A 22,943-nucleotide genomic window follows, 5' to 3' on the forward strand; every position below is an offset into this window, starting at 1 on the left:
ACAAGCCACACAAATGTACGAGTGGACACAAATTTATTTACAACAATCAAACTCGCAATGAATATGTACAGAATGCCGACGAAGCGTAACTTCAGGGTAAGCCCAGGGCAAAACAACAAACAAAAGGAACTACACTTAAACCCCACTCGCTTACTAAACCCTGATCATGTAAAAGGAACAAAGAAAAGACAGCTTCTAACCTAACTTCCTACTCTATACAAAACAGGAGAAAACGGGTTGAACAGAAATGGCGACTTACCCTTACTTGCTTCAGTGCTCTTATTTACAGTGGTGAACAAAAACGATCGAATAATGAATAAACACAAAAGACCTCAACGAAAAAGCGGAAGTGTAGCAAAGTAGCGACCAAATGCAAACGAGAGTGAATGGCAAGCAAAAAGCTGGCGAGGAGGACCGCGACAGAATGCTGCCAAATGCGACCTCCTACAGCATGGATGTCCAAACCTGTCCTCAAGGGCCGCTGTGGGTCCTGGTTTCTGTTCCTACCAATCGAGCACAGACAGTTTAACCAATGAAATTTGTGCTAAAACAAGCAGCACCTGACTGCAATCAACTGATTACACTTGTGAGATACCAGATTGGTAAAAGGTTGTCCTCATGATGGGTTTGAACAAAAACCCGCACCCACTGCGGCCCTATGTGGAATAGTTTGGACACCACTGTCCTAGAGCGTTGACAGCGGCAGGTTTAAGAAGCTTGGCGCCTTTTCCCGTGGCCAATCAGCGGTGGTGACGTCGTCGGTCCGTCCTGCGTCGATCAGCTGTCGTCACAGTGGGAGGGGAAGCAGCCAACTGGTGGAGGCGACGATCAGCTGACTGGAAGAATCTCAGAAAATTAACTATTAAACGACCAGGGCCGTCACTCATCTGAATCAACGAATTAACTCAAAACCCCTGCGAAAGATTCCTGAGGCTTTTAAAAACTCCCAGCCTGCTTCATTACTCAAAACCGCAATCATGGGCAAGACCGCCGACCTGACTGCTGTCCAGAAGACCATCATTGACACCCTCAAGCAAGAGGCTAAGACACAGAAAGAAATTTCTGAGCGAATAGGCTGTTCCCAGAGTGCTGTATCAAGGCACCTCAGTGGGAAGTCTGTGGGAAGGAAAAAATGTGGCAGGAAACGTTGCACAACCAGAAGAGGTGACCGCACCCTGAGAAAGATTGTGGAGGAGGGCCGATTCCAGACCTTGGGGGACCTGCAGCAACAGTGGACTGAGTCTGGAGTGGAAACATCCCGAGCCACCGTGCACAGGTGTGCGCTGGAAATGGGCTACAGGTGCCGCATTCCCCAGGTCAAGTCACTTTTGAACCTGAAACAGTGGCAGAAGCGCCTGACCTGGGCAACAGAGAAGCAGCACTGGACTGTTGCTCTGTGGTCCAAAGTACTTTTTTCAGAGGAAATCAAATTTTGCATGTCATTCGGAAATCAAGGTGCCAGAGTTTGGAAGAAGACTGGGGAGAAGGAAATGCCAAAATGCCTGAAGTCCAGTGTCAAGTACCCACAGTCAGTGATGGTCTGGGGTGCCATGTCAGCTGCTGGTGTTGGTCTACTGTGTTTTATTAAGGGCAGGGTCAATGCAGCTAGCTATCAGTAGATTTTGGAGCACTTCATGCTTCCATCTGCTGAAAAGCTTTATGGAGATGAACATTTCATTTTTCAGCACAACCTGACCCCTGCTCACAGTGCCAAAACCACTGGTAAATGGTTTACTGACCATGGCATCACTGTGCTCAATTGGCATGCCAACTCTCCTGACCTGAACCCCATAGAGAATCTGTGGGATATTGTGAAGAGGAAGTTGAGAGACACCAGACCCAACACTGTGGATGAGCTTAAGGCTGCTATCGAAGCACCCTGGGCCTCCATAACACCTCAGCAGTGCCACAGGCTGATTGCCTCCATGCCACGCCGCATTGAAGCAGTCATTTCTGCAAAAGGATTCCCGATCAAGTACTGAGTGCATAGCTGATATAATTCATTGAAGGTTGACTTTTCTTGTATTAAAAAACACTTTTTTTGTATTGGTCGGATGAAATATGCTGATTTCTTGAGATAGGGATTTTTGTTTTTTCTTGACTTTTTTGCCAAAATCATCAATATTAAAACAATAAAAGGCTTGAACTACTTCAGTTGTGTGTAATGAATCTAAAATATATGAAAGTCTAATGTTTATCAGTACATTACAGAAAAGAATGAACTTTATCACAATCGGTCTTTGTCAGGTGACGTAACGCTTGCAAAAGCTGCAGTGCATTGTGGGTCAAATCGCCATTTTGGGTGGTCACTTATTGTAAAGTCTAATTTTTGTCAGTACATTACAGAAAATAATGAATTTCATCACAATATGCTAATTTTTTTAGAAGGACTAGTATAACAGTTTCAATATTTTCTGGAAAAATATTCGGACACTTGCAATGCATTCAATTAGTTCAATTTAGCTACAAATAGTATCTATAATTCATGCACAAATTTGACTGTTGACCAGTGTAGTAAGTTTTATTTCAAAGCGGCTTTCCAGACGCTCTAGGTCACATACAACAGTTAACAAAAGCAACAAATAGAGGAGACAAAAGCTAAATCTCAGTAAATCAAAGTCGCATAAAGTCATAATATAAAGCAGAAGATCAAGTTTGATATGAAGTAACCTACACCTAAACTAAACCCGATTCATTCGCTTAAAAAAAAAAAATATATATATATATATATATATAAATATATATATATATATATACATACAGTGAGGAGAACAAGTATTTGATACACTATCAATGGGAACACCAATTGGCAGTGTATCAAATACTTGTTCTCCCCACTGTATATATATATATATATATATATATATATATTGGAAAGTTGTGAAAAAGACCAAGACTTGCAAAATCATTTCAACATCTTTTTCAAAAGAAGCCCAAGGGAAACTGAAAAAGAAAATTGAAAAGCTATTTCCACTGTACATGTGTGGCAGGAATTTGAATATCTTGTCAAACACTGCAATTTAAAGGTTTCTCTCCAGTGTGTGTTCTTGCGTGTTTATTTAAAGTTCCCTTCTGACTGAATCTTTTTTGACAAACTGAGCAGGAAAATGGCTTCTCACCACTGTGTGTTATTGCATGTTTGTTTAAATTTGCCTTCTCGTGGAATCTTTTACCACAACACGTGCAGGCAAAAGGCTTTTCTCCAGTGTGTGTCCGCATATGCGTTTTTAAATCAGACTTCCGAGAACACCTTTTGTCACATAGTGTGCAGGCAAAAGGCTTTTCTCCGGTGTGTATACGCATGTGTCTTGTCAACAGAGACTGTACATAAAATGTTTTCTCACATACGGAGCAGGCAAAAGGCTTCTCTCCAGTATGTGTTCTTGCGTGTCTGTTTAGAATTTTCTTCTCGGTGAACCTTTTACCACAATGTGTGCAGACAAAAGGCTTTTCTCCAGTGTGTGTACGCTTATGCCCTTCTAAATGAGTCTTCTGATAAAATCCTTTGTCGCAAAGCGTGCAGGCGAAAGGCTTCTCACCATTGTGTTTTATTGCATGTTTGTTTAAATTTGTCTTGTCGTAGAATCTTTTACCACAACACGTGCAGGCAAAAGGCTTTTCTCCAGTGTGTGTCCGCATATGCGTTGTTAAATCAGACTTCCGAGAACACCTTTTGTCACATAGTGTGCAGGCAAAAGGCTTTTCTCCGGTGTGTATACGCATGTGTCTTGTCAACAGAGACTGTAAATGAAATGTTTTCTCACATACGGAGCAGGCAAAAGGCTTCTCTCCACTATGTGCTTTTGCGTGTCTGTTTAAAATGTTCCTCTCGGCAAATCTTTTACCACAATGTGTGCAGACAAAAGGTTTTTCTGCAGTGTGCGTACACATATGCGTTTTTAAATCAGACTTCCGAGAACATCTTTTGTCACATAGTGTGCAGGCGAAAGGCTTCTCACCACTGTGTGTTATTGCATGTTTGTTTAAATTTTTCTTCTCGTAGAATCTTTTACCACAACACGTGCAGGCAAAAGGCTTTTCTCCAGTGTGTGTCCGCATATGAGTTTTTAAATCAGACTTCCGAGAAAATCTTTTGTCACATAGTGTGCAGGCAAAAGGCTTTTCTCCGGTGTGTATACGCATGTGTCTGGTCAACAGAGACTGTAAATAAAATGTTTTCTCGCATACAGAGCAGGCAAAAGGCTTCTCTCCAGTATGTGTTCTTCCGTGCCTGTTTAAAATTTTCTTCTCGGCGAACCTTTTACCACAATGTGTGCAGACAAAAGGTTTTTCTGCAGTGTGTGTACGCTTGTGCACTTCTAAATGAGTCTTCCGAGAAAATCTTTTATTGCATTGTGAGCAGGGAAAAGGTTTCCCACCCTCACATTCTTTTGTGTCTCTTTTCAATGATAACTTGTTGAAGGATTTCCAAGCATCTTGGCCAAAATCAACATCCTCCTCATCAGAGTTAAAGTCAGAAGAGTGCGATGTAACGTCGTCGCTGTCCGAGAGCGGAGCTAAGAGGTCGTCCCGTTGCGGTTTTCCCTCTTCTTTTGTTGTGAGGTGCTGAAATGAGCCCTCGCTCGATTGTTTCACTGCCCCGCTCTTTTTGTTTGGTCCTTCATCTTCTTCACTCTTCACATTGACGGTCACTGGAAAGATTTCTTCTTCCTGTTCTTCTTCTTTAATGTCGGGGGTAACTGGCTCCGCTTCTTGTTTGATAAACGGCATCTCCAACTCAGACCCCTGTTTAACATGGAGGGGATCGTGTTTCTCAGGATGAAAATCTTCAGTAACGTGTGCAGGACACTGGGTGGGAAGGAAAAAAAATTGATTTGCCACAGTCGTGCTTTTGGCCCCATATTTATGGGCCCCATATCATAAAATTCCTTTTTTTTCCCTGAATGGACCGAACAGCCCAAACCGTTTGACCAACCGTCACCATTCAAATATAAAAATTACAGGAATTTTTGCGATTTTTCGAGTGAGCCCCCCAAATTTTGCCCATAAACGCGGGTTTAAAAAAAAAAAAAAAAAAAAATCCAGGGTGGTAAAAGGGCATAGATGTAGTATACAAAATTTGCCATAAATGTACTGTTCCCCCAAAATTCACCAAAAACTTGCCCATTCATTTCTAATGGGATGCCATTGAAAGCCATGTATGCCATTCCATTAATTTCTAACGAAAAACATTTCCCCTTCATTTCAATGGCAGGAAAACAGGTAATTGCGATTTTTGACCGATTAGCATTTTTCTCTTTATTAGTTGTTTGTAGAATATCCTAGAATTATTTCCTGACCGATGTAGCGATAATCGTTGTATTGTCATATCGTCAGATCATCGTTATCGTGAGCTTTGTATTACAAATCGTATCGTGAGGTACCAAGAGGTTCCCACTCCTACAACTATTACAACCCATTGACATTGAACTGGAGCCCATGTAAGTCAGTGCCATTGACAGCCATGTACATGTACGTCCAAATTTCCCATTAATTTTCAACGGCAAAAAAACCTGTGTGTTTTTTTTTATTCCAAAAGCTTACCATTACAGCTCATTGACATTCAGCTGGCCCCAAATAAGTCCATACCAATAACAGCCATTTACGTCCAGATTTCCCATTCATTTTCAATGGCAGAAAAACATATGGTTTTGACTTCTGACCATACACTTACCTTTACGGCCTATTGACATTCAACTGGCACACAAATAAGTCAATGCCGCTGACAGCCATAAACGTCCATGCCATTGACAGCAATGTATGTCCAAATTTCTCAATCATTTTCTTAAGCAGAACGTGTGGTTTTGATTTTTGGCCATACCCTTACCATTACAGCCCATTGATATTTTGCTGGCACCCATATTGTCTGCGTTTTACATCACGCTGCACAGCCCAAAAACTAACTGACTGACCCACTCAGCACCATACTTCCCAAGTGCTTATGTGTGGTTTCTCATACCTGTCAACCTGAGGCCGTTGGCAATCTTACAAATAGGGACGTATGCCCTTACAAAATGGGGACTAATCTTACCACATATTATATAGCGTGCAATTTGAAACTAAAATAAAACTCAATTTTTTTCAAATAATATGAATTTATTGGTAATATTGTCAAGTTGATGAATGAAAGAAATCAAAGAAAGTATATTTATGCGTTTTTCATACACTTTAATAAGCTTGAGTAAAATTACAGTGCATAACAGTATTTTGGTAAACGAAATTAAATAGGGTAACTTACCGATGCAATCTTTGAGTCAGGGAACATTTCTTTTGCTACTGCAATACTGTGGTCCTTTGTTAGGAACTAAAATTATACAACATAGAATAGAAATGAATACTACATCACATTTGTAAAACATAAATACATAATAAAACAAATAATAGCCAATATAAATAAAATAAATTGTAATGAGGTAAAACACCAGTAATTCAATAATAAGAATAATACAAAAATCCTGCTTACACAATTAAATGTATTAATTTCTGCGTGGCGCTTTAACTTGAGAAAAAACATCAATGAAGCTTTACAAAAACGTTCATAAGAAAAAAAAAAGATGCATTGAGGCATTTCATTTCTTAAAAAAAATGTTTTTAAACTTTGTCATTGGGATTGCTTTACTCTTTACCACAGGACTTATTTTTTCTCCTTTCTTTCAGAAAGAAATCTGACCAATACGTAGGGTCTGAAAGGCTAATCAAATGGTCGTATTATTATCTTTAAATACCCGCTACTCTCGCACGATCTTGCAATCCTCGCGTGAACCGATCGAGCCGCTTCACAGACGCGCTGCTCGTAAAACGAGTACTATGGAAATTGACGCCGAGCGTCACTGCTGCGTTCACGCGCCGGAGACGTTTCTTGGGTGGGGTAAATGCGGTGCATTGCCTCGTTGCCGTACGGTGACAAAATCAGAACGGAGGGGAAAAAAACGTAATGCACGAAAAACGTACAGATTTTGAACGTACGGCGTACACATTTAAAAATCAGTGCTCACTTGTACAAATTACGCCGAAACCGTACAACTTCACAGATATGGTTTCTTGATAAAAACAAATTAGACAGCTTTACTATCTAACAATAATTCGAGTGCTCATATGCTACTCCAAAACACAATACAAACGGACACTCAAGACAGTGATTAGCATCATCTCAAATTAGCTTAGCGTTCGGTGCTAAGTAGTAATATCTCATCAACAAATAATACAAACAATACAATTGGCTTCATTGACTCACCTCTGACGGAGCCACGCTGGATCTAACAACACACAAGACAATATGGCTCTCGACACTTGGTAAAACTGTATTATTGATTCAGCAACCAAACCTGAATTTGGCACTGATTTCTCTCTCTCTCTCTCATCACTGGTGCGCACCCAGCCTCACATTACACACTAACAAAGACTCAAACCAAACTGCCCATAGCTGCTGGCAAAAAACGACTATCACATTAAATTCTTACTTGGGTACTTACCGGATGAGAGTGCTTTAAAGGAAATTGTTTGGTCAAGAGAAGGGAACAAAAAAGAACTGCATGTCTGGCGAGGGTACACGGATGTTGCGTCATGTGACCCCCGGAAGTAGATATGTTCAGGCTCTGAAACTTCAGTGTAATCTGTTGAAGCGTTTGGATTCAATTTGAAATCACTTGAGTCCAAAATGTTTTTTTTTTTTTAATGTATATAGTAAACAAATTGAGTCATTACTGTTAATGACTTGCCTCGAAGATAACGGCCAGGAGAGGTCGCTATAGGCAAGAAGGCACAACTCAAAGCAGGTTGTGTCACTTGAATTTAATAAATAGAATATATAAATGCTTAAATATTTTCTGGAAAAATATTTGGTTCAGTGGTGTTACCAGGATGCCGGGGGGGGGCACAAATCGGTCGAAATCCTGCGTAAGGCTACTGTACCTTAAAACATGTTTTGTTTTCTCCTTGAGATAACTGTTGTTGTGATTTGGTCGAAACAAATAAGTTGATTTTATTTCATTTGACTAAGAACACATCCATAATTGAACAGTGTGGACATGCAGGTGACAATGTTTTTAGTGAACCTATTGTGGTTCCTCGGTTTTATTATTGTTATTATTATTATAGTTATTCTTTATTCCGCAGCCCCCTTTGAGCTCAATTTGACCCCCTTATATTGCTTCAAAATGCACCAAAATTGGCAGGCAGGTCAAGGCAGGTGCAATCTTTGATACCGTGTAAAGACAAATTCCAAATACACTATGTAGCGCCCCCTAGCAGTCATTCTTTGTTCCGCCGACGCTTTGAGCCCTACTTTGACCACCCTCAGAATGCTTCAAAACTCACCAAACTCAACAACCAGGTGAACACTGGTGAAAACTTTGATAAAATGTAAAAAAAAAAAAAAAAAATATATATATATATATATATATATATATATATATGTATGCGTAAATGTGTGTAGCGCCCCCTAGGAACAAAACCAAAGTTTTATTTTATTTTTTTTAAGGTGAAAGAGGAGGTAACAACGCAAAGGTTAAAACTTAGAACACATCAGTCCTAAATGAATGGGATACCATACGCGGTGCCCAGACTGCTGTTAGTACTACATCCAGTTTTCTTTGGGTGGGCAGAGTGTGTCCGTGCTTGGGCACTGACCCCACCTGCCCCCCCGGTAACGCCACTGATTCGGACACTTGCAATGCATTCAATTAAGTCAATTTGGCTACAAATAGTATCAATAATTCATGCACAAATTTGACTGTTGACCACAATAATAAGTTTTATTTCAAAGCGCCTTTCAAGACGCTCAAGGTCACTTACAACCAGTGTTGTCACAGATTCAGGGGACGCGTTAACCGAATATTTTCCGTCGTTGACCGGTTTTTTAAAACGGTGACGGAAAAAACTGAAGTCCGTCCGTCATTTTGACAGGTTGCAATTCACACCCCAGACCACAGGGTGGCGAGTGAGCATATTAATTAGCTATTGTCTCTCTTAATGCATGACGTCGTTGGCTATTCTGTCAAAATATTGTAGCGTCACCGGGGTCTGGCGGCGGCACCGTGATTGACACATCAACGCGAGGTTCTTATTGGTGCACCCGGTGTGCCAGCGCGTCATCCAATTGGTGGACTAGATTGCCGCCTGTGTATAGACCCCAATCACATGACGTCACGACTCCGCCCCCCTGACTGGAGCCGCCATATTGTCCGTCAGCTCGTCGTGTTTATGCATTACCGCTACGTAAATTCCTATTATGGCGTGTTTTTCTGCTCGTTAACATTAATAATCAAAATGGTGAAGGCGTGTGTGGCGGTTGGTTGCAGTAACAGAGAAGATAGACGGAGAGACTTGAAGTTCTACCGTATTCTGAGAGACCCGAAGAGGAGAGCGAGATGGACTGCTGTAATTCGACAAGAAATCTGGGCACCAAACGATCACCACAGACTATGTAGTAGTCACTTTATATCTGGTAAGATGCATTTAATATATATTTAGAAGATTTTGGGCTGACAACCACAATTAAGATCATTGTGTGACGTTGGTGATTGGGGTCTATATAGTTGCGTCTTTTTCTTTGGGGGTGGAGTTGTTTTGTGGTGTTGTTGGCGGTAAGCAGAGTAAAAAGAGGGAGAAAAATACCACGATTTCCGTGTCTAATTTTTCGCCGCCAAGCAAGCGTTACAATATTAATTAAAAATGAATGAAAACTAAATATTATTGAATATGTCATCATTATTTTAAAAATTTAAGTCACGGGTAAAAATAGATTATGATCGGATTTTTATGACCCTGTCAGTCAAAATGACAGACAACGCAACCTCTGCACAGATTACTTAAAAAAGTAATTTAATTACTGATTACATCTAAAAAAAAAAAAGGAATCTAGTTACTTTAATCATTACTTTATTATCAAAGTAACTAAGTTACTTTAAAAGTAACTTATCAGTTACTTTTTACCAATTTTTCTCCTTTTGCTGCCTCAACATAAAAATGACAAAAGAAAAATGTCATCGCATGTAATTGAAATGTTCACATAAGGCTTAATCTTTGAGTGAGCAGGCGTTTAATTAGTCGATGGAGTTGATTTCAACCCCCATTGACTCGTGCTAGCATACCCACTCCGAAGCCCTGAAACTAACAAATAACTGACAAACTGCACGGAATTTGTTCAAATCAACTACAACGACTAAATAAACCCCCGCTAACTCCAAGATAAAGCCTAATGTAAAAAATTCTGAACTTCCCCTTTAAAATAAAGACCTAGCTGTTAAAATATTGTCTATAAAAGTTGTAAAGCAATAAAACAAACAACAAAAATGAATGAAATGAACAAGAATCCTACAACGTATTTCATAATGGGTCAAAATCATTTTTCGAGCTAATCATGTGACTAGCACCTAAGACAGTAGCTTTTGCTTTGCTAAGCCAAAACTACACCTGTGGAGGCAAGATGGGTATTTAGAATTTCTGTAAACCTAAGCTTTCAAACGCAACCAACAACAACTGAGCTTGAACAGTTTTATATACATATATATGTATATATATACAGTGCCTTGCAAAAGTATTCGGCCCCCTTTAATCTTGCAACCTTTCGCCACATTTCAGGCTTCAAACATAAAGATAAGAAATTTAATTTTTTTGTCAAGAATCAACAACAAGTGGGACACAATCGTGAAGTGGAGCAACATTTATTGGATAATTTAAACTCTTTTAACAAATAAAAAACTGAAAAGTGGGGCGTGCAATATTATTCGGCCCCTTTACTTTCAGTGCAGCAAACTCACTCCAGAAGTTCAGTGAGGATCTCTGAATGATCCACTGTTGTCCTAAATCAGGGGTTTTCAACCCAGTCCTCAAGGCACACTGTGGGTCCTGGTTTTTGTTCCAGCCGATCCAGCAGAGACAGTTGAACCAATGAGGCTTCTGCTAAAACAAGCCACACCTGACTGCAATCAACTGATTGCACTTGTAAAACACCAGATTGGGGAAAAAGTGTTGTCATCTTGTTTGGTAAGAATGAAATCCTGCACCCACAGTGTGCCTTAGTGGAATAGGTTGGGAACCCCTGTCCTAAATGACCGATGATGATAAATAGAATCCACCTGTGTGTAATCAAGTCTCCGTATAAATGCACCTGCTCTGTTATAGTCTCAGGGTTCTGTTTAAAGTGCAGAGAGCATTATGAAAACCAAGGAACACACCAGGCAGGTCCGAGATACTGTTGTGGAGAAGTTTAAAGCCGGATTTGGATACAAAAAGATTTCCCAAGCTTTAAACATCTCAAGGAGCACTGTGCAAGCCATCATATTGAAATGGAAGGAGCATCAGACCACTGCAAATCTACCAAGACCCGGCCGTCCTTCCAAACTTTCTTCTCAAACAAGGAGAAAACTGATCAGAGATGCAGCCAAGAGGCCCATGATCACTCTGGATGAACTGCAGAGATCTACAGCTGAGGTGGGAGAGTCTGTCCATAGGACAACAATCAGTCGTACACTGCACAAATCTGGCCTTTATGGAAGAGTGGCAAGAAGAAAGCCATTTCTCAAAGATATCCATAAAAAGTCTCGTTTAAAGTTTGCCACAAGCCACCTGGGAGACACACCAAACATGTGGAAGAAGGTGCTCTGGTCAGATGAAACCAAAATTGAACTTTTTGGCCACAATGCAAAACGATATGTTTGGCGTAAAAGCAACACAGCTCATCACCCTGAACACACCATCCCCACTGTCAAACATGGTGGTGGCAGCATCATGGTTTGGGCCTGCTTTTCTTCAGCAGGGACAGGGAAGATGGTTAAAATTGACGGGAAGATGGATGCAGCCAAGTACAGGAACATTCTGGAAGAAAACCTGTTGGTATCTGCACAAGACCTGAGACTGGGACGGAGATTTATCTTCCAACAGGACAATGATCCAAAACATAAAGCCAAATCTACAATGGAATGGTTAAAAAATAAACGTATCCAGGTGTTAGAATGGCCAAGTCAAAGTCCAGACCTGAATCCAATCGAGAATCTGTGGAAAGAGCTGAACACTGCTGTTCACAAACACTCTCCATCCAACCTCACTGAGCTCAAGCTGTTTTGCAAGGAAGAATGGGCAAGAATGTCAGTCTCTCGATGTGCAAAACTGATAGAAACATACCCCAAGCGACTTGCAGCTGTAATTGGAGCAAAAGGTGGCGCTACAAAGTATTAACGCAAGGGGGCCGAATAATATTGCACGCCCCACTTTTCAGTTTTTTATTTGTTAAAAAAGTTTAAATTATCCAATAAATTTTGTTCCACTTCACGATTGTGTCCCACTTGTTGTTGATTCTTGACAAAAAATTACAATTTTATATCTATATGTTTGAAGCCTGAAATGTGGCGAAAGGTTGCAAGGTTCAAGGGGGCCGAATACTTTTGCAAGGCACTGTACATTTTTGGCCAAAAGTTTGGCGACACCTCAAAGGTGGATACTTTGAAGAATGTAGAATATAAAACCTGTTTTCCGTTATTTCACTTTTTTTGCCATTCCACATGTTCGTTCGTAGTTTTGATGTATTCAGAGAGGATTTACAATAGTTGTGAATAAATATAAAATGCAAAAATGATGAGGTGTGTCCAAACTTATGACATTTGTTTCAGAGTCATCACCATGCTTTGCCCCCAATCCCACAAAAGTAAAAAACTCCGCCTATGCTATGGTTACCTAACACTAACAATAAAATGTGCATAAAGGCTGGTTACAAACTGTAGAAATGCTGGCTGTCTTGGTACCTGTAGGCTTTTTTTCGAGTTTTGTCGTGTTGTGCTGTAATTCCATGTGCTTCCATGTTGAATTGGATGTCGAGTTTTAGTGGCCGACAGTCTTTTTCAGCCAGCGCAAAGTTTGCAACGCACGGAGATATTTTTGTCATCTTTACTGGACAGAAATGTGAAGTAATGGTTGTATTTCCAGTGAGCAAGGGCAGCCATTTGCGGTATATATCCTGCCTTTCACTGTTAGCCTCCCTGCCTCGTCAGAATGCTATGTTGTTGACCGCCGTGGCAGACAGCGCTCAAACAACATGGTAATACAGGTGACCCGTTTTTTTTTTCCCCCGATGAGAAAACGTGAGATGTGATGTCACTCCCAAACTCAAGAGCAATATTTTCTATTTAAATGCTCTTCGTACATGACTACAGTATTCTTCATTCTACATACATTATGGGGCAAAAACAAAATAGTAACGCACAGGCACTACGGAAACTAACTTTAATCGGATTACTGGCTTGGAAAAATTAACACATTAGATTGCTCGTTACTTAAAGAAAGTAATCAGATTACAGTAACGCGTTACTTTAACGCGTTACTGACAACACTGCTTACAACAGTTCACAAAAAAAGCAAATAGAGGAGACAAAAGCTAAATCTGAGTAAATCAAAGTCGCAGAAAAGTTGTAATATAAAGCAGAAGATCAAGTTTGATATGAAGTAAAGTACACCTAAACTAAACCCAAATCATTTGATTAAAATATATATATACCGTAATTTTCGGACTATAAGCCGCTACTTTTTTCCTTCATTTTGATACCTGTGGCTTATAGTCCAGTGCAGCTTATATGTTGATTTATTTGAGTTAATAGGTAACACTTTATGTGACAGCGGCATCATAAGACTGTCATAAGACAGTCATAATTATGACATGAGCCTATCATGAGCATTACTGAATGCTTATGTCATTAAGTGTCATCCGGAAAATTATGTCACTAGCTTCATTTATTTCCAGCTTGAATTTTTACATCCATTCAAAAGTGAAATCTTTTGACGGATAACACAAAATGACATCTGTTATAAGCATTCATTAATGCTCAGGACAGTGTCATGTCAATAATTATGATTGTCTAATGACAGTCTTATGTCGCCACTGTCAAATAAAGTGTTAGCAAATACCATAACTAACAATTGATAAAACAACTGGAACAGTAACTGAAGAAATAATTAGCACAGAACATGAATTTTGATTAAAATTTACATCTGTACAATGCAATGCATGCTAGGAGGCATGTTGGATGACAACAGTGTTTACAGCAGGTGGCAGCAGAGGTTGCCTGTCTCCACCAAGGGAGCAGTGATGGCCAAATGAAGCTTCTTGAAAGAATGAAGCTTTGCAGCCAATTGGTTCAAAGATTCATGGTGGTTCATTTGGTCTTATGACAGTCGTATGATGCCGCTGTCTAATTAATTGTGACCGGTTACTATCTTTGGTGTAAATATCCCATAAAACAGTGAGGATATCTGCGGCTTATAGTCCAGTGCGGCTCATCTATGAACAAATGCCGTTTTCGGGCCAAATTTGGTGGGCTGCAGCTTATAGTCAGGTGCGCCTTATAGTGCGAAAATTAGGGTACGTATATATATTGGATAGTTGTGAAAAAGACCAAGACTTGCAAAATCCTTTAAACATCTTTTTCAAAAGAGGCCCAAGGGAAACTGAAAAAGAAAATTGAAAAGCTATTTGCACTGTACATGTGTGGCAGGAATTTGAATATCTTGTCAAACACTGCAATTCAAAGCTTTCTCTCCAGTGTGTGTCCTTACGTGTCTATTTAAAGTTCCCTTCTGACTGAATCTTTTTTGACAAACGGAGCAGGAAAAAGGCTTTTCTCCAGTGTGTGTAAGCGTGTGTCTTGTCACCTGATGCTTCGTACGAAATCTTTTCTCACAAAGTGTGCAGGCGAAAGGCCCGTTACTGTGTGTTGTTGCATGTTTGTTTAAATTTCCCTTGTCTTTGAATCTTTTACCACAAACTGAGCAGGAAAATGGCTTTTCTCCATTGTGGGTTTTTGTGTGTACATTTAAATTTTTCTTCTGGGCAAATCTTTTACCACAACATGTGCAGACAAAAGGCTTTTCTCCAGTGTGTGTACGCTTATGCCCTTCTAAATGAGTCTTCCGAAAAAATCCTTTGTCGCAAAGCGTGCAGGCGAAAGGCTTCTCACCACTGTGTGTTATTGCATGTTTGTTTAAATTTGTCTTCTTGTAGAATCTTTTACCACAACACGTGCAGGCAAAAGGCTTTTCTCCAGTGTGTGTCCGCATATGGCTTTTTAAATCAGACTTCTGAGAGCACCTTTTGTCACACAGTGTGCAGGCAAAAGGCTTTTCTCCGGTGTGTATACGCATGTGTCTTGTCAACTCTGACTGTAAATAAAATGTTCTCACACATACAGAGCAGGCAAAAGGCTTCTCTCCAGTATGTGTTCTTGTGTGTCTGTTTAAAATGTTCTTCTCGGCGAATCTTTTACCACAATGTGTGCAGACAAAAGGTTTTTCTGCAGTGTGTGTACGCTCATGCACTTCTAAATGAGTCTTCCAATAAAATCCTTTGTCGCAAAGCCTGCAGGCAAAAGGCTTCTCACCACTGTGTGTTATTGCATGTCTGTTTAAACTTGTCTTCTCGTAGAATCTTTTACCACAACACGTGCAGGCAAAAGGCTTTTCTCCAGTGTGTGTCCGCATATGCGTTTTTAAATCAGACTTCCGAGAACATCTTTTGTCACATAGTGTGCAGGCAAAAGGCTTTTCTCCGGTGTGTATACGCATGTGTCTTGTCAACTCTGACTGTAAATAAAATGTTCTCACACATACAGAGCAGGCAAAAGGCTTCTCTCCAGTATGTGTTCTTGTGTGTCTGTTTAAAATGTTCTTCTCGGCGAATCTTTTACCACAATGTGCGCAGACAAAAGGTTTTTCTGCAGTGTGTGTACGCTCATGCACTTCTAAATCAGTCTTCCAATAAAATCCTTTGTCGCAAAGCCTGCAGGCGAAAGGCTTCTCACCACTGTGTGTTATTGCATGTCTGTTTAAACTTGTCTTCTCGTAGAATCTTTTTCCACAACACGTGCAGGCAAAAGGCTTTTCTCCAGTGTGTGTCCGCATATGCGTTTTTAAATCAGACTTCCGAGAACATCTTTTGTCACATAGTGTGCAGGCATAAGGCTTTTCTCCGGTGTGTATACGCATGTGTCTTGTCAACTCTGACTGTAAATAAAATGTTTTCTCACATAGGGAGCAGGCAAAAGGCCTCTCTCCAGTATGTGTTCTTGCATGTCTTTTTAAACTTCTCTTCACTGCAAATCTTTTACCACAACGTGTGCAGACAAAAGGTTTTTCTGCAGTGTGTGTACGCTTATGCACTTCTAAATGAGTCTTCCGAGAAAATCTTTTTTCGCAATGTGAGCAGGGAAAAGTTTTCCCACCCTCACATTCTTTTGTGTCTCTTTTCAATGATGATTTGTTGAAGGATTTCCAAGCATTTTGGCCAAAGTCAACATCCTCCTCATCAGAGTTATAGTCAGAAGAGTGCGATGTAAAGTCGTCGCTGTCCGAGAGCGGAGCCAAGAGGTCGTCCTGTTGCGATTTTCCCTCTTCTTTTGTTGTGAGGTGCTGAAATGAGCCCTCGCTTGATTGTTGCACTGCTCCGCTCTCTTCGCTTGGTCCTTCATCTTCTTCGCTCTTCACATAGACGGTCACTGGAAAGATTTCTTCTTCCTGTTCTTCTTCTTTAATGTCGGGGGTAACTGGCTCCGCTTCCTGTTTGATAAACGGCATCTCCAACTCAGACCCCTGTTTCACGTGGAGGCGGTCGTGTTTTTCAGGGTGAAGATCTTCAGTATCGTCTGCGGGACACTGGGTAGGAAGGGGAAAAAAAGTGATTTGCTAAAGTCGTGCTTTTGGCCCCATATTTATGGACCCCATATATAGTCCCTGACAAAAGTCTTGTCGCTTATCCATTTTGTAGAAACAATTGCTAATAACCTGACTTTTAATTATTCAACTGGTTTCATAAATGGCTCATATGAAAGCTAAGACCCACCCAAATGATGTTGAATGTAGAAATGATGTTGAATGTAGAAAAATATATTTGTTTCACTGAAAAAAGATGAATCATTTAATGAAGACATAAAGGTCAAATTTTGGCAAGACAAGTTTTGTCGCCGACAGAAAGTAGTGTGAAAATTCAACAAAAAAATGTACTTCAAATACAAAAATATGTTACATAACATAAGCGAATTAAGTAGCGGTGCTTTGAGATCCAAATTTAATATTTTGTGTGACTTCCATGGGCTTCGGCAAGGATTCCTACAATCTGTTGATGAAGTCATCAGGAACATCAAAGAAAGCAGTCTTGCATGCCTCCCATAGTTCATCAACATTCTTGGGTTTCGTCTTCCATGCTTCCTCTTTCATCCTACCCCTGACATGCTCAATGATGTTCATGTCTGGTGACTGGGCTGGCAAGTCCTGGAGGATCTTGATTGAAGTATGCGATGGAGCACATCCTGCAGCAGAATTTGTCCCTTTTTATGGTTCGGAATTTAAGGCTACGTTCATACTACAGGTCTTAATGCACGAATCGGATTTTTTCGTGCATTAACTTGACGGTCCGAACGTGACAAGTCGCATAGAACTGGACCATTTCAAATCCTATCTGGGTCACTTTCGTATGTGGTTCAAATCCGATCTGGGCCACATTTTTCCAGACTGTCGCGGCGGTCTGTACTGTCCACTCTCCCAAATCAGATTTCATGCAGCAATTACGTCATCAAATAGCAAGAGAGACATTACCGTACCGGTGCAGCTGTGCGTATTTTAGCGCCTAGCTTGCAGTGAACACGGCTTTTGGGGAAGGGCTGGGCTTGACAACGTCATAATAAATGAAAATGGATTGAGGATAAGCCTGAGAATGCTCAGTTTTCTCTTTGCTCTAAGTGAGCAATGTTTCAACATTGCCTACACGGCCGAGAGTCGGGGCAAACTGCCCGTATGTGTGTGAAATGCACGGACAGTGCGTGCATGCTATCGATCCATATAAACTTTGAATATAAGCCTAAACGGGGATTATTTATGTCTGTTATTTTTGTCCTCCTTTTGAAAAGCAAAATATGATATCCCTGGAATGACGGATGACGTGTGTCATTTGTTTTGATGCTTCTGCGCATGCGGGTCTTCTTGCTCAGCGTGTGTCGGACTGCGAATTAGTGCGCATGCATAATACTTGAACGGTCTCAATGGACAAAGGCAGTCTGAACGGGCACGCCAAAAAAACGGATATGACAAAAAATCGGATATTGTGCATAAAGACCTGTAGTAGTAGACCTGACTATTTATCTGTCAAGGTGCAGACAATTAAAAAAACGTGTGGCATTTGCCAAGGCCCACAGTCTGTCAAAAGGATGGACGCTGGAAAAGTAGCAAAAGGTGGATTTTTCAGATGACTCTTCCATTGAATTACACCACAGTTGCCACAAATATTGCAGGAGACCTACTGGCGCCGGCACGGATCCGAGATTCACTCAGAAAACAGTGAAGTTTGGTGGTTACTTCATTACCAAAATCAAGGTCTGGGGTTACATCCAGTATGGGGGTGTGCGAGAGATCTGCAGGGTGGAAGGAAACATAAACAGTCTGAAATATCAACAAATCTTAGCTGCCTCTTACATTCCTAACCATAAAAAGGGGCAAATTCTGCAGCAGGATGGTGCTCCATCGCATACTTCAATCTCTACTTCAAAGTTCCTCAAGGCAAAGAAAGTCACAAGACATGGGTAGGATGAAAGAGGAAGCATGGAAGACGAAACCCAAGAATGTTGATGAACTCTGGGAGGCATACAAGACTGCTTTCTTTGATGTTCCTGATGACTTCATCAATAAATTGTATGAATCCTTGCCGAAGTCCATGGAAGTCATACAAAATATTACATTTGGATCTCAAAGCACCGCTACTTAATTCGCTTATGTTATGTAACATATTTTTGTATTTGAAGTACATTTTTTTGTTGAATTTTCAAATTACTTTCTGTAGGCGACAAAACTTTTGTCTCGCCAAAATTTGACCTTTATGTCTTCATTAAATGAAAAATCAAAATCAAAAATCTTTTCTTCAGTGAAACAAATATATTTTTGTACATTCAGCATCATTTGGGAGGGTCTTGGCTTTCATAAGAGCTATTTCTGAAACCAATTGAATAATTAAAAGTCAAGTTATTAGTAATTGTTTCTACAAAATGGATAAGCCACAAGATTTTTGTCAGGGACTGTATTAAAATTCTTTTTTTTTCCCCTGAATGCCGTTTTTTTCGGCGGACTGCACAGCCCAAACCGTTTGACTCACACAAAAATACACACAGTCCCAGGCTTCAACTGGGACCGTGTGCTTTGGTCAGATGAGACCAAGATTGAGCTTTTTGGCAACAAACACACTAAGTGGGTCTGGCGTGCCACGAAAGATGCGCATGCTGAAAAGCACCTCATACCCACTGTGAAGTATGGGGGTGGGTCAGTGATGCTGTGGGGCTGTTTCGCTTCCAAAGGCCCTGGGAACCTTGTTAGGCTGCATGGCATCATGAATGCTTTGAAATACCAGGACATTTTAAATCAAAATCTGTTGCCCTCTGGCCGCAAGCTGAAGATGGGACATCACTGGGTCTTTCAGCAAGACAATGACCCTAAACATATGACCAAATCTACACAGAAATGGTTCACCAGACACAATATCAAGCTCCTCCCATGGCCATCTCAGTCCCCAGGCCTTGTTTTGTTGGCAAAAAGGGGATTGTACAAAGTATTAACACCAGGGGTGCTAATAATTGTGACACACATTATTTGATGTCAAATAATTTTTTCTTTATGTGGGATTTTTTTCCCCACTGAATGAATGCACTTGTATTGAAGGTTGGATTTTTCTCTTTTTTTCCATTAAGGTCCCATATTATTTGAATACAAAAAATATTAGAAGCTAAAAAACACATCTTTCCCAGGGGTGCCAATAATTATGAAGGGCACTGTAAGTTGATGCCGGTGACAGCTACTGTATATACGTCCATGCCATTGACAGCAATGTATGTCCAAATTTCCCAATCATTTTCTTTGGCAGAACGTGTGGTTTTGATTTTTGGCCATACCCTTACCATTACAGCCCATTGATATTTTACTGGCACCCATATTGTCTGCGTTTTACATCACGATGGACAGCCCAAAAACTGTCTGCTTGACCCACTCAGCACCATACTTCCCAAGCGCTTATGTGTGGTTTCTCATACTTATCAACCTGAGGCCGTTGGCAATCTTACAAACAGTGACGTATGCCCTTACGGAATGGTGACTAATCTTACAACATATTATATAGCGTGCAATATGAAACAAAAATAAAACTCATTTTTTCAAATAATATGAACTCATTGGAAATATTGTCAAATGGATGGATGAAAGAAATCCAGGAAACTATATTTATGCATTTTTCATACACTTTCATAAACTTGAGTAAAATTACAGTGCATAACAATATTTTGGTAAACGAAATTAAATAGGGTAACTTACCGATGCAATCTTTGAGTCAGGGAACATTTCTCTTGCTCCTGCAATACTGTGGTCCTTTGTTAGGAACTAAAATTATACAATATAAAATATAGAATATAAATTAATACTACATCACATTTGTAAAACATAAATACATAATAAAATAAATAATAGCCCATATTAATAAATTGTAATGAGTTAAAACACCAGTAATTAAATAATAAGAATAATACAAAAAGCCTGCTTACACAATTAAATTTAGCTTATTTCTAGGTGGCGCTTTAGCTTGAGAAAAAAATATCAATAAAGCTTTACAGAAACGTTCATGAGAAAAAAAATGATGCATTGAGGCATTTCATTTCTAAAAAAAAACTTGTTAAAAACTTTATCATTGGGATTGCTTTACTCTTTAGCACAGGACTTCTATTTTTCTCCTTTCTTTCAGAAAGAAATCTGACCAATACGTGGGGTCTGAAAGGCAAATTAAATGGTTGTTGTATTATTATCTTTTAATACCCGCTACTCTAGCACGAGCTTGCAATCCTCGCGTGAACCGATCGAGCCGCCCCACAGATCAGTTTCAGTTTATTGTCCCCCTAAGAAGGGGAAACTTGTTTTACAGCAGGTAAGCATACAGATAACAGAACAACTTATACACATAAAAAAAAATAACACAGACTACAAATCGAGGGCGTAGGTTCGCATAGGGACGGTAGGGACATAACACTACCAACTTTTCAGGATGCTCGAATTGTCCCCACCAACTTTTAAGCAACCTTATTTGCAACATACAATGAGTTCAGCTATGATGGTAATTTAGATTGTCTTCCCATGTGTTGTTAGGATAGAATTGACCCTAACATTATTAAGTGCATTAATTTAATTATGTTCAGACTTACATTTACCTATTTTCACTTGCTATACAACAGTGCCGGTCCGTTTTTTTCCTCCTCAAACGCACATTTGATTGGCTGATGACTAGAACCCCCGTTCACATAATCCCGACAGAAATACATTTCAATATGCAGCCTCCTCTGCCCCCTTTGAAGAGATTTTTTTTTTCCGGGCAGCAGCAGTAACAGCAACAACCACTGTAAGTAATGTAAAAAGACGTCAATGTTGTGGAGGTGGGAAACACGCCACAAATTTTGCGACTTGCATCAGAGTTAGCATAATATTAAACTGTGTGAACTTGCTAACCTGTAAAACTCAAGTAGAAAGCTGCTTAGAGAGGTGTTTTCCTGTATGTTTTCTACTGTTAATGCTAATTCAACTGTGAATTTTGTGCATGTATTCATAATTAAAATGTATTTGTTTCCTACAGCATTTAAAAAATATATTTTTCTATTTGCAGCCGATGCACTTTTAACCCCCCCCCCCCCCAAAAAAAAGCACAACCAATGTAAATTTCCTTTATATGAAGCAAGCATTTTGAAAAATGAATTTCTCCCGATGAAAATAATTTTAATTGTTTGGTCTTATTAATGTCCCGTCCCTAGCAAAAAGTGTACATGCAGGTTATGCCGTTATAGCGTCCCTACCAATGTTGAGACCAAACCTACGCCCTTGCCACAAATTTAAAATGCTATAGACAGTTTTGCATCTAAATGCAAGAATTGTGCAAATTTAGCAACCGAATTGCATTGGGTAAGAAGGAGTTCTTTGTCCTATTTAACTTAAAACAAGGGACTCTGAATCTCCTGCCTGAACGCGGTGAACGCGCTGCTCGTAAAACGAGTACTATGGAAATTGACGCCGAGCTGCTGCGTTCACGCGCCGTAGACGTTTCTTGGGTGGGGTAAATGCGGTGCATTGTCTCGTTGCCGTACGGTGACAAAATCAGAACGGGGGGCGTAATGCACCAAAAAATGTAGATTTAAAAACACATTTAAAAATCAGAGCTCAACTGTACAAATTACGCCGAAACCGTACAACTTCACAGATATGGTTTCTTGATCAAAACAAATAAGACAACTTTACTATCTAACAATAACTCGAGTGCTCATATGCTTCTCCAAAACACAATACAAACGGACACTCAAGACAGTGATTAGCATCATCGCTAACTATCTTAGCGCTCGGTGCTAACTAGTAATATCTCATCAACAAAAAATACAAACAATACAATTGGCTTCATTGAGTCACCTCTGACGGTGTCACGCTGGATCTAACAACACACGAGACGATATGGCTCTCGACACATGGTAAAACTGTATTACTGATTCAGCAACCAAACCTGAATTTGGCACTGATTTCTCTCTTTCACTCTTTTCACTTGTGCGCACGCAGCCTCACGTCACACACTAACAAAGACTCAAACAAAACTGTTCATAGCTGCTGGCAAAAAATGACAATCATATCAAATTCTTACTTGGGGACTTACCCGATAAGAGTGCTTTGAAGGAAATCGTTTGGTTAAGAGAAGGGAACAAAAAAAGAACTGCAAGTCTGGCGATGGTACGCGGATGTTGCGTCACGTGACCCCCGGAAGCAGATATGTTCAGGCTCTGAAACTTCAGTGTAATCTGTTGAAGCGTTTGGATTCAACTTGTAATCACTTGAGTCCAAAAATATTTTTTTTAAAAAAGATGTATATAGTAAACAAATCAGAGTTGAGTCATTACTACCAATGACTTGCC

At 40.1% G+C, this 22,943-nt stretch overlaps 2 protein-coding genes across 6 annotated transcripts; both read right to left on the minus strand.

Moving 5' to 3' along the window:
• Positions 1 to 2,846: 2,846 nt before the first annotated feature.
• LOC130926674 (gastrula zinc finger protein XlCGF57.1-like) lies at positions 2,847 to 8,267 on the minus strand. 2 transcript variants are annotated; one of them, XM_057851742.1, is made up of 4 exons: positions 7,473 to 7,566; positions 7,235 to 7,256; positions 6,239 to 6,304; positions 2,847 to 4,809 (listed from the first exon to the last, which is right to left on the minus strand). In XM_057851742.1, the coding sequence occupies exons 3-4, from the start codon at positions 6,263 to 6,265 to the stop codon at positions 3,007 to 3,009; spliced, it is 1,830 nt and encodes a 609-aa protein (XP_057707725.1). In that variant the 5' UTR covers positions 6,266 to 6,304; positions 7,235 to 7,256; positions 7,473 to 7,566; the 3' UTR covers positions 2,847 to 3,006. The 2 variants fall into 2 exon arrangements, with proteins under 2 accessions (XP_057707725.1, XP_057707716.1); XM_057851733.1 differs by lacking the exon at positions 7,235 to 7,256 and having other exon boundaries at positions 7,473 to 8,267.
• Positions 8,268 to 13,204: 4,937 nt separating this feature from the next.
• Positions 13,205 to 22,856, minus strand: LOC130926660 (oocyte zinc finger protein XlCOF6-like). Of its 4 annotated transcripts, none has more exons than XM_057851703.1 (3): positions 22,688 to 22,855; positions 20,326 to 20,391; positions 13,205 to 16,635 (listed from the first exon to the last, which is right to left on the minus strand). In XM_057851703.1, exons 2-3 carry the CDS (start codon positions 20,350 to 20,352, stop codon positions 14,500 to 14,502), a joined length of 2,163 nt encoding a protein of 720 aa, XP_057707686.1. In that variant the 5' UTR covers positions 20,353 to 20,391; positions 22,688 to 22,855; the 3' UTR covers positions 13,205 to 14,499. The 4 variants fall into 4 exon arrangements, 3 of the variants coding, with proteins under 3 accessions (XP_057707686.1, XP_057707701.1, XP_057707694.1); XM_057851718.1 differs by lacking the exon at positions 22,688 to 22,855 and adding an exon at positions 22,450 to 22,649; XM_057851711.1 differs by lacking the exon at positions 22,688 to 22,855 and adding an exon at positions 20,821 to 21,237.
• Between the last annotated feature and the right edge of the window lie 87 nt (positions 22,857 to 22,943).

This window comes from Corythoichthys intestinalis, chromosome 1 (genome assembly GCF_030265065.1).
Source record: "Corythoichthys intestinalis isolate RoL2023-P3 chromosome 1, ASM3026506v1, whole genome shotgun sequence".
Taxonomy (NCBI): Eukaryota; Metazoa; Chordata; class Actinopteri; order Syngnathiformes; family Syngnathidae; genus Corythoichthys; species Corythoichthys intestinalis.